We start from the raw sequence: 16,096 nt of genomic DNA on the forward strand, positions 1-16,096 counted from the left end.
TGGTCGAGTTCATGATGAATGGACCTGTCGAAAGAAACTCATCCCAGAGACCCAATTAGAGAAAGACTGAAAGAGAGAGAGAGAGAGAGAGAGAGAGAGAGAGAGAGAGAGAGAGAGAGAGAAAGACTGAGACAGAGAGGAAGGTGGAATTTGGAGGAGGCTGAGAAGATAACTACACGTCCTTACCTAATTTAGCGACGTCTAGCTGTCCTCAAGACAAACCTTTGGGTGATCGTTGGCATGGCGACCATGGTCATTTGTTTGTGATATGGCAGACGTGTTGGTATGGAGAATATAGTGTGAGACATTGTTTAGGACACATGTCCTACAGACCCCTCCAGGATCATTGTATAAGACAACACATATATACACCATTATCAATTATGGACATGTCCCAAATCACACTATCCCTACCATCATAAATACCTCCACTGTGTACGTGTCCCAAACCATAAACACCCGATTCCCTGTAGAAACACCATTACAAATGTCTCACTGTAAATCCCACACACACACACACACACACACACACACTATACGCTATATTGAACAATGTGGACGTGTCCCAAACCACACACATTACATACACACTATTTACTATATAAACACCATTACTATAGACTATAGACTTACTATAGAACATCAATCCAAAGTGGGCGTGTCCCAAACAACCAGGAGTTACCATATAGAGCACATAAAAAGTCCAAACAACCCCCTCACAATGTGGATGTGTCCCAAATCACACACCCATTTCACTATTTATAAGACACATAAATAAACACTATTACAAATGTCTTACTACAGATCATCAATCCAAAGTGGTCGTGTCCCAAACCACATAATGATTTACCATATAGGACACACACAAAAAAAAATATATATATATATATATATATATATATATATATATATATATATATATATATTTACCATATAGACACATATAAAGCCTAAACAACCCATTGACATTGCGGACGTGTCCCAAATCACACACATTATTGTATTGGTCACTTTTCTAAGTGCTTCATCATCAACAACAAATCTGGACGTGTCCCAAACCACACACATCAATTACCATATAATCACAAATGCCTCAACGCTTTATTAATAGTCCTCTGTGGTCATGTGGACATGTCCCAAACCACACACATGATCTACTATATAGGACACACACAAAAAAATTACGCAAACAAAAATCCTTCGCAGTGGGGACGTGTCCCAAACCACACACATTATTCACTACAATGGGCACTTTTTTGAGCGCCTTATCATCATCCACATCTCTGGACATGTCCTAAACCACAGACATTAATTATTATATAGTCTGAAATCACAGATGTCTAGACGTTCTAATAGTCCACTGTGGTCCTGTCCCAAACCACACACCATATCCACTACATACTGTAGGACACAACACTACGATTGCATTTCTATACATTATTAGAAGAACGTAGACGTGTCCCAAACCACACGCCATTTTCACAAGTCAAGTCTACCGTAGTGTCACCACACATGCTTTGGGATATGGTTGCTTAAAGAGTGATTAAAGCGTGGATTGGGACACGTCCATCATGTGGTGGTGCGAAATAGAACGAGGCCCGGTCGAGTCGGTGTGCACTTTTTAGTAGTCTGTGTTTGCTTCCTGTACGAGAAGGAATGAAGTTTGTGCGCGGTTCTCCTCATTATCAATGTAGATGTGGCGGAGTCGGAAGTGTGTGTGTGTGTGTGTGTGTGTGTGTGTGTGTGTCGGTGTATCATAAAGATTTATTGCATGGAGCCTGCTCATTATCATGAAGACTGGACTGACTCAGTCATGCAGAGAATTAAAATTCCTAATTGTGCTGTCACCCTCTCGCCTGTTCTCTCTCTCCGTCTCTCCCTCCGTCTCTCTCTATCTCTGCGACTCACTTCATGCCATGTTCTTCCGCTCGCCGAAACTTTTCCCGTCTCTCTTTCCATCTCTTTTTCTCTCAGAGTTCACCCCGGCACCTCGAAACACAGCTACGTGCTGACGCTAATGCTAGCTCGTGTCTTGCGCATGAACGCGATCCGACGAGGACACGGGAGACATTTTAAACAAGAACTGTCTCCGTTCCGAACAAATCCTGTACGGCAAATCTAAAAGACACTTCAGATCGAACGTGCGGCGCATGTGGTTTCCTTCAGTGGCTCATTTACATCTTCATTTCAGTTTGAACGTGGACATTACAAAGGAAACAGGGCTACAAAGCTAGCACATGTAGCTTTATTGTGCTAATCTAGCATCTCGGGTTTCCTTTGCTAGCTTTTAAAAACGTGGTAGCTCCTTCTGTGGACAAGCCACGCCCACATGCTACAAAAGTAACTGCTGAAATACTAGAGGTGAGTCGTTCATGAACGATTCATTCATTTTGAACGAGTCTTTAATGTGACTCAGAAGAACGAGTCGTCTCAAAGAGTCATTCATTCACTTTCTATTAGACAAAGCATTGTGAAATTGACTCTTCTGGTCCGAATCGTTCGTTCTTTTGTCAGGTGACCCCCCATAGACACCATGCAGTGCATTACACAGGAAACAGAACTGAGTGGTTCACCTCATGAGTCGCCTGGTCCGAGTCATTTGCTCCAAATCTTGATATTATTATTACAAAACTTACGCGAGTGATTTTTTCTAACATTGTTTCTGATCGGAAGAACACAATGAACTGAAAGACCACCAAAAAAAAAGATTAATTCATTCTGATGATTCAAAGAACCAAGTGGTTAAAATGATCAGATTTTCCCGTTACCCAAATACAAGACATGCGTCGTATGCTAGAGCTAAAGCAGGCTAACAGGAAGATTCCCCGTCCTTCTCATTCCTCCCTTAATGGTGTAATGTTTCTGCTTTTCAAGATGGCCGCCGAGATTTCGTTCTGGCTTCTGAGCGCATTGTTTTTACTCCGAATTCTTTATTCGGAGAAGTTCAAATTCTCTTCTTCTCTGTATCATGGTGGATATGAAGTGAGGAGGGTGAAAGAAGCTGCATACCAAACCGAATCTCTCTCTCATTCCTTCTCTCTCTCTCTCTCTCTCTCTCTTTTCTCTCAGACTTGTCAGGAACATTACAGCTTAAACCGACAGGGTTAAGGACCTAAGCCCCTTCTCTCTGAGCTCTCTTTGTGTGTGTGTGTACGTGTGTATGGGCTGCTCGGAATGACAGACCGCTGATAAACACACACGCACACACACACACACACACACACGCGCACACACACACACGCACACACACACACACACAGAGAGTGAGAAATCCCACTTGTAAACAGGGAACAAACACACCAATATGACAAAAGCTCAGCGGAAATTGAGCGGCATCTGAGAAAACGGCTTCAATTCACCGCTGAACAAAATGCTCCTCCGGCCTATCTCCAAGATTGGTCCACTTTCAGAGAGAGTGTGTGTGTGTGTGTGTGTGTGTGTGTGTGTGTGTGTTAAAGAGGATACAGATAGGCAAGTTCCTCTATAAAATGAGCCAATTCAACGTATTTAATATTACCCAGAATACACTGAACGAAGCGGATCGTATCATTCGCACTCCACGTAATCCGTCTGCTAATATAGTGTCCACTGTGGTCGTGTCCCAAATCACATACCGTATTACCTACAGAACTCACACCAACACTACAATACACATAGAGCTATCGCTGTAGCGTAAACGCTTTACAGGCTAATCAGACAAACCCCTAGTAAGTGGAAAGATTTGTAAAAAGACAAAAGCAGTCCGGGACGGACGTGTCCCAAACCACAAGCATGTCCACTATAACATCAGGTTATAGGTCATAAGTTATAGGTTTTGTGGACATGTCTCAGTGTTCACTCTTAGTTCATGTTCACTCTACAGTATGTGCCATGTATACATTAGTTCACTATGGACACGTCCCAATACACAAATCAGATTCCCCATATAGGCTATATAAATACTCTAACTGAGGACGTGTCCCAAACTACATGGTCAATTCACTCTAACGGACACATAAACACCATCACGAATCACACACATCATTAGTGTAATGTGGCTGTGTTCCAATCCATTACCTCCCACTTTATTTACTAAATAGCTCTCGGTAGCATCATTCCACTTTGGATGTGTCCCAAACCACACACACTGTAAAATCATGTGCACAAAGTCACCCCAATCACAGACCACTAGGGACGTGTCCCAAATCAGAAACACGACTGAACTCCAGTGTATGCGTTACATAAACACCATTTCCTTTTTCAGAGTAGCAGGGACGTGTCCCAAATCATCAACTCCTAGACTACACACTTAGGAGTGTAAGCTAGTTCAATGTGGACGTGTCCCAAACCATCACTCTTTCTAATGGTTTTATAGGCCACATAAACACTCACACGCATTTCGCAGCACCGAGGACGTGTCCCAAACCTTTCAATCTAAACTGCACTCCAATCCAGTGTCCTTTGAATACAAATTGTTTGGTTTGACACACTGAATTTCATTATTAAGATCACCCTCTTCCTTCCTTCCCTTCTTTTTTTTTTTAAAGGGTCAAAATAAAGCTCTTCATTTGCTCCTCAGCCACTGGAACCGAACGAACACACAACATTGCCGTGAAATGCAGCGGCAAGTAATTTATCCTGTCAATGATGTCGACGGCTTTCCTCAAGCCCACATCCCCATTAGCCATATGTGTGTGTGTGTGTGTGTGTGTGTGTGTGTGTGTGTGTGAGGTTACACACTCCAGGAGTTTTTAACTCGATCTCCTAATGAACCTCGGCTTTGTTAAAACACAGCCGGATTGTGACGCTGAAGCTAAAAGGGGGTTATGCGGCGGTTTGTACATCTCTGTAGCTATTCGTGGTCTTGACACGTTATTATAACCGGACGTCATTTTATGGTCGTACATTCGCCTTGTCACGAATTATTACTTAAACGAAAACGACTGTATTCAAACTGCACAATGAAGAGGTTTCGCGAAGCTCTTTGGGAATCTCATGGCTTAATCAAGACACACAAGCGGTAAAAAAAATCTAACGCAAACTGATATGATGTTTGGTGCTCGGGTAGAATTTCTGGGTTTCCTGCTGAGATGATCAAAATGACCAGCGTTAGTTTGCTCAATTTTTCTATTTTTGTCTTTGTTTACAAAAATTCTTTATGCTTTTAATAAGTTTTTTTAAGCAACACTGTTTGTGTAATCACTCAAAATTTGTGGTTTTAGGACTGGGACTAAGCATGGAGCATGAGACTGATGTTCCAGACTCCTATTAAACATTTACTTCAACTCTGGACATCTGCTCATTCATTTATCATATTTATAACATTCTTTCAGCTTCTCCCATTAGGGGGCGCCACAGCAGATCATTCGTCTCCATACCACCCTGTCCTCTACATCTGCCTCTTTCACACCAACTACCTGCATGTCTTCCCTCACCACATCCATAAACCTCCTCCTTTGTCTTCCTCTTTTCCTCCTTCCTGGTGGCTCCATCCTCAGCATTCTCCTACTGATATACCCCATGTCCCTCCTCTGCACATGTCGAAACCATCTCAATCTCACCTCCCTCACCTTGTCTCCAAAACGTCCTACATGCGCTGTCCCACTGATAAACTCATTTCTAAATCATATAAATAACATACGACAAATTTTTTAAACAAAGTGTCACATCAAATGACGTCTGCTCAAGAAAATGCTACACTAACGCAAGTCGTTTGGATAATCTCACCAGGAAGCCCAGACAAGTGAACCTGAGCAGCTGCACAACACGACTCTGAATACTGAAAAGTAACTTTCCCACAGCAGCTACACAGACAAGCTCAATGCAATGCATCCATTCAGTGTTACTATGAAAAAAATAATCTCCAACATTCGAAACTTATTTAGAAACAGGAAACACTTCCTCTCAGCCAATCAGCCATGACATGTTCACTATCTTTCTGCTTTGTGACGCCAGCTCATGTCTAATCCTTCATATCAAAGAATTCCTATACGAAGCTCTACAGCTTTGTAATGTCTGGTTTGAATCTATTCTGATCTTTTCGGGGGCGGGGCTTATGGAGGATAAGAAAATCATTCTCCAAAATGGCCGCTCAGAGTGGATGAGGTTGAACAGAAATTGATATTTTTATTTTCTACACCTTCTAAAACGTCCACGTTCTGCCCCCCCCGGCGATGATCTCTATTAGCCCAATGAAACGTTGGAGAATCATTCCATTTGGGTTCGGTGTGTGCAGAGACGAGGGGTCTGAGGTATTTAAACGACAAGGCGAGGGGGATGGAAAGGTAAAAAAGGACAGACAAGGGATATGACAGCTAGCGTCTGTTCCCACAGCTGGCCCCGGGGCCCTCCCTCCTTGTTAAAAGCTCGGCAGGAGTCATTACCGGTAGGGGGGCGAGTTCACCCCTTATATTACTGCTTCGGCCCCCCACATTAACCATCCACCCACACCCTCACCCCACAATCCATCCATGACATAAACACACTTCTACCTCATCCTGCGCTCAGCGTACCACTCCTCCTATCTGTCATTCTAATGGCTGTTGTTATGCTGATACGCACAGTAGGAACGACACACGGGCAGATCACATTTCAATCACAATCGGTGTGTGTATGTGTGTGTGTGTGTGTGTTGTGCAATTAGATGACGGTTCTGGAATTCCTGCTGACGAGTCGGGATTTGAGAAGCTCCTGATTACAAGCGGATGATGATCTCAGGATTATTGCATTGTGCTTTATATTGGCCCGAATTCTCGAATCTGATTGGCTGAAAAGGTTTTGATTGATTTCCTTTGTGTTCAGTCGGTTGTTTAATATGTTGCAGACTTGGGATTCCGTCATCTTAAAACTAATTATCACCACCATCATAAAGACCTCCACTGTGGGCGTGTCCCAAATTATAGACTACTTTCACTATGCAAATTAGAGCCCAAAATAAAGCCCTAGTTTGCGTTTTGAACGGTGGGTATGGTTTGGGACGCGCCCACAGTGGAGGTACTTATGAGAATTAAATGCCATGTACACTATATTACCAAAAGTATTGGGTCATGGTGGTAGTGGTGCTGAGACTTGAACTCATGACCTTCTGATGAGAAGTCCAACATCCTAATGGCTTCCATGGTCTACGCTTGTTGTGTCCTCACCCTTTACTGTTAAATGGTCAGTATATTGTGTGTTCGTCTCCCCTCGTCTCAGAAACCAATCGATTTGAAAAGGAGTTTATTTTTATTTTTTTGTAAACTGCTTTTTTCTTCTACAAATCAATAATTTTATTAGAATAAAACTGGACTGTAAACAGACACAAACATTAATAAAGTAAATAATCAATTTTTTTTGAAGAATTAAAAAAAAAAAAAAAAAGACACAAACATGATACAAACAGGACAAGACACGAGAGCAGAATAATGCTTTCAGATCTAAAAGGTAAACACGAGTATGTAACTGATTAAAACTCTCCTGTGTGATGCTGGAAATCCATTCAGGAGTAAAAGTGTGCAAGTGGTTCAGACAGAAAGCCGCCGTTTTCCTTCATCGTCTTGTGAACTGAAGAGAAACAATACGGAGCGATTAAAGAAAGGAAGGAATGAACAGTTACTGTGGACAGGAAGTGCTCGCTCAGATGCTGCAGGTGGACAGGATGTCTTCCACCAGGTGTTTGTAGACCCAGGCGTCTCCTTTGAGCCTCTGACGCCGGATCCCCACCACCTCGGGTTTCTGCAGGAGACACACTTCCAACTCGAACTGCATCGTCACCTTCCCAAAGTCCGACTGCGTACGACACTTCAGTGTGTAGCTGAGGAAGAGCGAGGGAGAGAGAGAACGAATGAGAGAGAGAACGAGAGAGCACAAGGGAGAAAGTGAGAAAGCCATAACGAGCAAACAGGAAAGAAAGCAAAAGAGAAAGCGATGGAGAGACCAGAAAGAGCAAGAGGGAGAAAGAAACAAAGAAAGACAGTAAGAAAAGCAAAATGGAGAGAGAGAAAGAACATGAAAGGAAGAGAAAGTGAAAGGAAAGAATGTGAGAGAGAAAGCAAAAGAAAAGTGAAAGTGAAAGAAAGGGAAAGTGAAAGGGAGATAGAGGGAGAGAGAAAATGAAAGAATGTTAACGGGAGAGAGAGGAAGGAAGAGGAAGAGAAAGTGAAAGCGGAAAAAAGGGAGAGAAAAGGAGGGGGAGAGAAAGAGAGAAGGAGAGAAAGAGAGAGAAAGAGGGAGAAAGAGATCCACATATGGTAGAAACTCTAGTCTGCACTCACCCTTTCTGCACGTAGTCGACGTTCTTCTGAGGTAAAACTGTGAGGATCTGATTGAGGACCTGGTCTGCGTTGGTCAGAGTCGTCAGCGTCACGTTATACTGCGCCTACACCATCACATACACACGCTTTAATACCACACACGTGAGGGAAAGGAGAAGATGGAGGGAGAAGATCAGAGAGGAAAGCAGGAGATGCAGAAAAGAGTGAACTGAAGGAAGGATGGAGTGAAGGGGAATTCAGACTGAATGAATGTAAAGGACAAAAACAGATAGAATAAAGGTTGTAAAAAGGAAAGAAGGAAGAACAGAAAAGAGAGGAATTGGACTAATGGATAGAATAAATGTGACAAGAGGGAAGGAAAAGAGAGTAGAAGAAAACGGGGGCAGACAGAATAAAGGGACAAGAAAATGGAACTAAATGGAAGACTAAATGAGTGAAAAGATGGATGGAAGAAGGAAAAAGCGCCGACAGAATGACTGGCAGAAAATAGAACGGAAGAAGGAAGAACAAGTAAGGAATAAATGAGAATAAGGGATAGAATGATTGATGAAAAGAAGAGAAGAGTCCAGACCTTTATCTTGCGAGGTGCGTCCCTCGGCCCCTTCCTCTTGCTGGGAGTGAGCATGGTGATGACTTTGTCCAGGCCTCGTTCCAAACTGCCAAACACTTTCCCCGCCTTCCTCTTCTGCCCGCTGTCCCCCTGACACCCCGCCATGTCCAACGAGCGAGACCTGTAGAACAAAAGACTCTTAACTCCTCCACAAACTGTCCATACCTCTCTTTATACTCCTCTTACAGGTTCATTCTTTCTGGTTCCTCCTCATATCACTTTATACAATCCTCCTCAAAACTGTACTTCCTGATCCCTCTGTCTAACTTCCTGTTTTTTTGACACCCCTTGTTGTTTCTTTTCTATATATATATATATCGTTCCTCTTTCTAGTTTTCTGTCACTTGTTTTTTTTTTTCTTTCCTCTTCTTCTTGATTTCTAGGGTTTCTTTACCTTCTCTCCGGGCTGAAGACGAGGACCTCCTTTCCTCCATGCTGCTGCTCTCCAACTTTCCATCCTGCAGCTTCTACACACACACACACACACACACACACACACACACACACACACACAGGACAAACGTGTCACTACATTTAAGGAGCAACAGTCAGTATCGAGCAAAGTGACATATACACCTGTCAGGACGCACCTCGGGATTTGTCTCTCCACACACACACACACGGTCCCCGGTGATTTGCTGTCTGTTCCAGTGTAAGAGGAGCGAGTGTGTGACAGTAACGAGGAGGACACAGTGAATGTTGCGGATGTCGGACACTTGTGGACATGGGATTACATCCCTGACGTGAGTTTATTCCTCTCGTATCACAGCCACTTGGCTGCGATTACAATTTTAGAACTCGTATGTCGTTTGCTTTGAATGTCCACTTTTAAAAAGAAATGTTTTTACAGTCCAAGAGACAGAGATCAGACGTACGTTCATATATACACATGCATATAAAGACAGATAAATTGAGGAAAGCCCTCTCCAGGGTGCTGATTACTCACATACATATAAAAACAGATAGATTGAGGGAAGCCCTCTCCAGGGTGCTGATCTCCCACATACATATAAAAACAGATAGATTGAGGGAAGCCCTCTCCAGGGTGCTGATCTCTCACACAAATATAAAAACAGATAGATTGAGGGATCCCTCTCCAGGGTGCTGATCTCTCGCACAAATATAAAAACAGATGGATTGAGGGAAGCCCTCTCCAGGGTGCTGATCTCTCACACAAATATAAAAACACGATAGATTGAGGGAAGCCCTGTCCAGGGTGCTGATATGTCTCACACAATATTAAACTGGTTGTTCCAGATATATTAATAAAAAAAATTTAAAGGCCCGATTGCTTTTTTGTTGTGATTTCCTGGGAGAACCTGAAAATAATGATGATCGACATCTCTGGAGTAAAGATCGACTACTGTCACCATCACTGAAACTATCGACTGACAGCAAAAATCCATCCCGATAGGTTTTCCGGCTTCCGGTCCGTAGGCATTAAGAGAGCGGCCTCTAGAGGCGAAATACTGATGCCACGTGCAGTTTTTGTTTTTAACAAGTGAGACTGCGTGCTGCACAGAGAGTGCTATATTATATTTATTAATTATATCATTATTTCTATGAACTAAAATATTCATATTTATTTCCTTCACTAACTTTTTTTTGTAATAAAGATCAGTACTATTTACGTGAAAGGGGTTTGTTGTTTATCCAGTATTAATTTAAAAAAACGTTTTTTTGGCAAGTACAATGACTTTTCCAGTCATATGAGGTTCTTTTCCAAACTGTTAGACACACACAAATGTCTTTCGATGCAGTAGCATGATGTTCTCCCTTCAGTTGTTCTAGAAGACCCAAACATGTTACAGCACGACAATGCCCCTCTGCACATGAAAATATTCTTTACATGGGTTGGCGTGAAAGATCTTCTATGGAAGACCTTTCGGATGAATGTAAAAGCTGACTGAACCCCAGGCCTCCTACATCGGCACCACAGATCTCCACAAGCGCACACAGAAATCTAGTGGAACATCTTCCTAGAAGAGTGGAGGTTATCATAACAGGACATGGGGACTAAATGTGGAATGGGACGATGTTAGGTGTCCTCAAACTCTTGTCCACATAATGTATCTACATATATTTTGTGTGTGTGTGTGTGTGTGTGTGTGTCTGTGTGTGTGTGTGTGAGCCAAGTTTAAAAACCCAGCCGCCTGAATCACCTTTGTGTGTCCCCGCAGGTTTGTGTATGTTGTTGTTGTTAACAGGCGTCGTTGTGGACGTTTTGTTGCGCCGGCTTTTCCGATTGGACGCTGGAGTCATGGGGGCAGGCAGAGCGAAAACGCCGCCGTCTGAGTTGGCCAGAGCTACGTTCTCCTTATTCTCTTTCGTCCGTTCATGTTTCTCGGCGTTCCGTGAACGTGGTTTCGCTCGGTCCACCGTGGGGGATTGGCCCATTTCAACCTGCCTCTTCTCAGATGATTGACAGGTGGGCTTCTAGGAGAAACAGCATAATAGGTGATGGAACGGAATGTGATATATTGAAATGCAGAGTGTGTGTGTGTGTGTGTGTGTGTGTGTGTGTTGCGGTTACCTTGCGCGGAGTGTTTGTGTTCTGTGTGTTCCGCGGCGTTGACGGGATCCAGGAGTTGATGTCGTCATAGCACTCGGCAGGAAGAACCATTGAGCCCAGCACGGCTCTCTGTGGGGCTTCATCTTCATCATCGTCATCATCATCGTCGTATTCACCCTCACTGAAATGCAGGCTCCTTTTCAACTGGAAGAACATAAACAATCTATATAAAGTAACCGGATTGTGCAAAAGTTTGTGCACCCTCGTAAAATAATTCATATAATATTACGTTCGCATAAACTCGCCTTCATCACAGAGTCATGGTCGTGACCAATCTTGGGGGAAAACAGGTTTGGGGTTTGAATGTACCTGTATTTCCTGTATTGGGGAGTACGCAGGGTCGTGTGCGGTCACGTCCACTCGGAGACGCACGGGTCTCCCGCGCTGCTTCTTAGCCAGCAATAGCAGATACGTAGCCGTGATCTGGTCGTATTTCCACTGCGATACACACACGTATTTCATTTACACAAGTATGGATGCATGTACACTGATCAGGCATAACATTATGACCACCTGCCTAATATTGTGTTGGTCCACTCTTTTGCTGCTAAAACACTCCTTAACAGCATTAACTCAATTTGTGCCAATTTAATTGATTACTCAATTTAATCAATATGATAAAAAACAATTATTTCTTTAATTTGATCTAATTCACTTTCATAAAATATTAGAAAACAGTATTTTACTCAAGCAGGCGGCATTTATTTTTATATATATATATATATAAATAAAACAAGCAATTTTAATGTTTTGCATTTCTCCCCCTGAGTCTGTTTAGTTAAACTCTACTGCCACCTGTAGATCAGTAATAATAATAAAAGGGGGGAAAATAATAAGAAAATAAAGAGGAAGAATAATAATATAACTAACATGAAGATGCAGAAGATGAAGACAAATAATAAGAAGCAGAGGAATGGGAGAAGGAAGACAAATAGGAAGAAGGAAAAAAATTAATAGGAAGAGGATATCTTATTAATAATAATAATAATAATAATAATAATAATAACAACAACAGGAGGAAATAGAAGGAAGAAGGATCTGTTTAAGTGTTTTTTCTGCTGATCTGAAGCGTACCTCCGATACCAGATTGATGGTGCTCTGTTTGGAGCGTTTGAACGTCACAGCCATCTCGGTGATGCAGTCCTCGTCGATATGTCCCAGCTGAAACACAGAGCCGGAATAAAGTAAACCTCAGAGCGAGAGGTGAGTAATTACATGGCAGCAGGCGAGTGTTTGCTCCTGTCTTTCAGCTGTGTATTTATTCTTGTTTGTTGCTGCTACTGTGTGAACATAAAAAGGTGACAAATGAAGGTTAGCCTTTATGGTGTGTGTGTGTGTGTGTGTTTGTTACCGGACGTGTGCTGTGCCACTCCACAGGGCTGCTGTATCCCTTCATCACCCAGGGGTGAGCCAGCAGCTGCCTGACTGTTAAACGCCTCTTTGGCTCCACCTACAGGACAAACACAAGAACCAAGATTCGGTTTCAGAGTGAAAAAATGTGAGAGAATGGGTAATCATCAATCAGCAATCAGACCCACACACACACACACAAACATACCTGCATCATCTGGTTAAGGAGCAGTATACTTCCAGGAGACAGCCAGTGAGGGCTTTCGTAATGTCCTTTCTAGAAAAGAAAAGAAATAAAAAAATAAAAATAAAAAAAAAAAGCAATGCATCACCATCATCACCACCACCACCATTAGCATCATCGCCAACTCATCAACATCAAGATCTTCATCATCACCACCATGAGCTTCAAGATCATCACCACCACCATCACCACCAACTCCATCAAAATCACCACCATCACCATCATCAAGATGACCATCAAGATCAGAATCACCATCACTACCAACTTCATCAACATCACAACCACCATCATCATCATCACCAGAAGCACCACCATCAAGATCAACATCCCCACCATCAGCATCAAGATCATCATCACCACCATCATCAAGATCATCATCACCAACACTACCATCATCATCACCATCACCATCTAGATCATTACGACCACCACCACCACCAGATAACTAGTTAATGTGTGTGTGTGTGTGTGTGTGTGTTGACTTACAGTGATTTTTCTGTACAGTACCATGCAGTTATCATCATCGAAGGGGAGAAATCCACACAGCAGAGCGAACAGCAGCACGCCCATACTCCAAACATCAGCCTACAACAAAGAACACACCATATACACTGCTACTACAACACCAGTGATTCTATCACACACACACACACACACACACACACACACACACACACCTCTGAGCCGATATATGATTTGCCCTGGATCAGCTCTGGGGCGGCGTAGGCGGGGCTTCCGCAGCAGGTCATGAGCTCGTAACTGAGGCCTCCCTACAGGACAAAATCGTCGTCAGACACACGAGTGGTGAGAAGATATTTAATAAGAGTGTGTTTTATAGATCTGATGGGAGAAACCTTGGGTTTGGCACAAAGACCAAAGTCGATCAGCTTCAGATTGTGATCCTTGTCGATCAGCAGGTTTTCCTGCACATCAAAAACACACACACACACACACACACACACACACACACACACACACATCAGATGAATAAACAGTAAAGATCGAATCGAACATGGTTTAAACGTAGAGTGAAGCTTCGTACAGGCTTGAGGTCACGGTGTGCGTATCCTTGACTGTGGACGTAGGCCAGCGCCGAGACGATCTGACGGAAGAACACGCGGGTCTCCTCCTCAGACAGACGGTCTTTCGCCACGATGTAATCGAACAGCTCTCCTCCGGGACAATACTGATAAAGAGGTGCATATATAATTACCCTCTACAGCCACGAGACACTATGAGGAACCAACAAAGCACCAGAGAACCGACAAGTGGAACATTTTTACAACAGTGTACTGTATGTATTAGGTGTATTACGTTCCTGTGTGTGTGTGTGTGTGTGTGTGTGTGTGTGTGAGATATATATATATATATATATATATATATATATATATATATATATATATATAAAAATACACACCTCAAGAACCATGAATATCTTGCTGGGCGTCTCGACAACGTGGTAAAGGCGACACACATGCTGATGGCTGAGGTTCTTCATAGCCTCGATCTCCGTCTTCACACGGGGAAGGTCATCCTGCATCGAGTTTTTACGAACACAAATATACATCAAAACACGACGCATTTACGTCCTGGTTAAGCTTCATGCGGGCAGAACTCACCCCAAGAACTTTCTTCTCCATGATTTTGATGGCCACCTTCTCTCCTGTCAGAATGTGTCTGCCCAGCTTGACCTTTGCAAAACCACCTGCACAGGGATCGAGCCAGTTATTCACAGTGTCCACAAATATTTCCTGATCGCTTGATCTCTCTCACAAAGACATGAAGGGAAAAAAAAGCTTACCTGATCCAATAGTTTCATACACCTCATAGTATTTGAGGAGGTCGGAGGCATCGTCTACAGGCATGCTCTCAATGCTCTGACGTTTTCACCTACAACACACACACGTGTAAATCAGAGATCAGTTACACGCCATTTTAAAACTGTCAATTATCCTAAAATGTAAAAATAATAAACAACCTACAGGCTTCTACACTGCACTGGTATTTATATACACCTTTACAAGCTATAATCATATTTCTCAATAAAATTATAGGTGTAGAGAACAAGGAGGCATTCCAAATCCAGTCTTTTTTTGCCATATATTTAGGGATACAACTACACAGATTTTCCAGAAATGACAAAAATGACAAAAATTTAAGAAGTTAAGGAGTCGATTCAATAGTCGATTCCGAGTATTAGGAATCGGTTAATACAATTCCCATCATTATTTCTACCAGGCCCGAAATTATCTTTAATCCAACGTGAGATATCGACTTTCCTTTCTGAATTTCTATCATCTTTGTACGAACTTGATGAAAAATGTTTATTTTGCAGAATCGACTCCGAGGTTTCGGTATCGACTCTCCATTCATGGCCGCATAAAAAGCTAAGAATCGACTTTATGGTATGAAGTCGATTCCGAGTTTTTCTAAATAAAGCAGAAAGTTGTCTAGGTTTTATTTTAGTGCGTAATAACCTTTTTTCCAACAGCACTTTATGATAATTATTATACATAATGATTGATATATATATATATTGTTAAATAAATAAAAGCTGTGAACTGAGAAACCTGATTATTCCGCTTGACAACCTTTTATTTGACTCACCCTTCGTATCCGAAATTTAAATCCCTCGAAAAGGAAATTTTATAGTAAAAAAAAAACAACCAAATCAGCAAAAACAACCAAAAATGAACTATATAAACATTGCCGGTCCACCACTAGACGCTGAAGAGATTTGAATTTACCACTCGGGAGGCTATGTCACTTCCGGTTCCGTTTAAAATTAAAAGTCTCGCTTGAAACAACTACAATTTGTGAATTAAAAAAAAAAAAATACAAAAACTGTCCATCCTGGAAAAAAAGCGACACATGGTCGAGCATATAAATTGTAAATATTTTAATTTATTTAGTAAATTAAATAAGTAATAAGTGTCTTTAATATGTAGTAATGAATTAGTCATTTTTCAGCTTTCCTAAAAATATTTTGATTGTTAAGAAAATCAGGACCCACACATGTAAAGGAGAGGAACAACGAAACAATGTTCGGACCATGGTGCTGCATAAGATGACAAATTCAAAAGTAGGAC

The 16,096-nt window shown here is 42.2% G+C and overlaps 1 protein-coding gene across 2 annotated transcripts; it reads right to left on the reverse strand.

Annotated features, from left to right (window-relative positions):
• Positions 1-6,909: 6,909 nt before the first annotated feature.
• Positions 6,910-15,749, reverse strand: melk (maternal embryonic leucine zipper kinase). Of its 2 annotated transcripts, none has more exons than XM_046843532.1 (18): positions 15,615-15,749; positions 14,809-14,897; positions 14,627-14,712; positions 14,425-14,541; positions 14,050-14,193; positions 13,862-13,930; positions 13,685-13,777; positions 13,494-13,592; positions 12,972-13,040; positions 12,765-12,863; positions 12,488-12,574; positions 11,723-11,851; positions 11,375-11,557; positions 11,004-11,277; positions 9,236-9,308; positions 8,803-8,962; positions 8,232-8,335; positions 6,910-7,771 (listed from the first exon to the last, which is right to left on the reverse strand). In XM_046843532.1, the coding sequence occupies exons 2-18, from the start codon at positions 14,870-14,872 to the stop codon at positions 7,594-7,596; spliced, it is 2,028 nt and encodes a 675-aa protein (XP_046699488.1). In that variant the 5' UTR covers positions 14,873-14,897; positions 15,615-15,749; the 3' UTR covers positions 6,910-7,593. The 2 variants fall into 2 exon arrangements, with proteins under 2 accessions (XP_046699488.1, XP_046699489.1); XM_046843533.1 differs by lacking the exon at positions 15,615-15,749 and adding an exon at positions 14,990-15,008.
• Between the last annotated feature and the right edge of the window lie 347 nt (positions 15,750-16,096).

Source organism: Silurus meridionalis, chromosome 28 (assembly GCF_014805685.1).
Source record: "Silurus meridionalis isolate SWU-2019-XX chromosome 28, ASM1480568v1, whole genome shotgun sequence".
NCBI classification, from domain to species: Eukaryota; Metazoa; Chordata; class Actinopteri; order Siluriformes; family Siluridae; genus Silurus; species Silurus meridionalis.

Bases quoted from the DNA above. Each gene is read 5' to 3' on its own strand.
- melk (XM_046843532.1), bottom strand. From the start codon at position 14,872: ATGCCTGTAGACGATGCCTCCGACCTCCTCAAATACTATGAGGTGTAT. The intron at 14,713-14,808 runs GTAAGCTTTTTT...ATCCCTGTGCAG, and splicing joins GTATGAAACTATTGGATCAG to GTGGTTTTGCAAAGGTCAAG. The intron at 9,309-11,003 runs GTGATTCAGGCG...GTGTGTGTGTAG, and splicing joins ACCTGCGGGGACACACAAAG to AAGCTGCAGGATGGAAAGTT.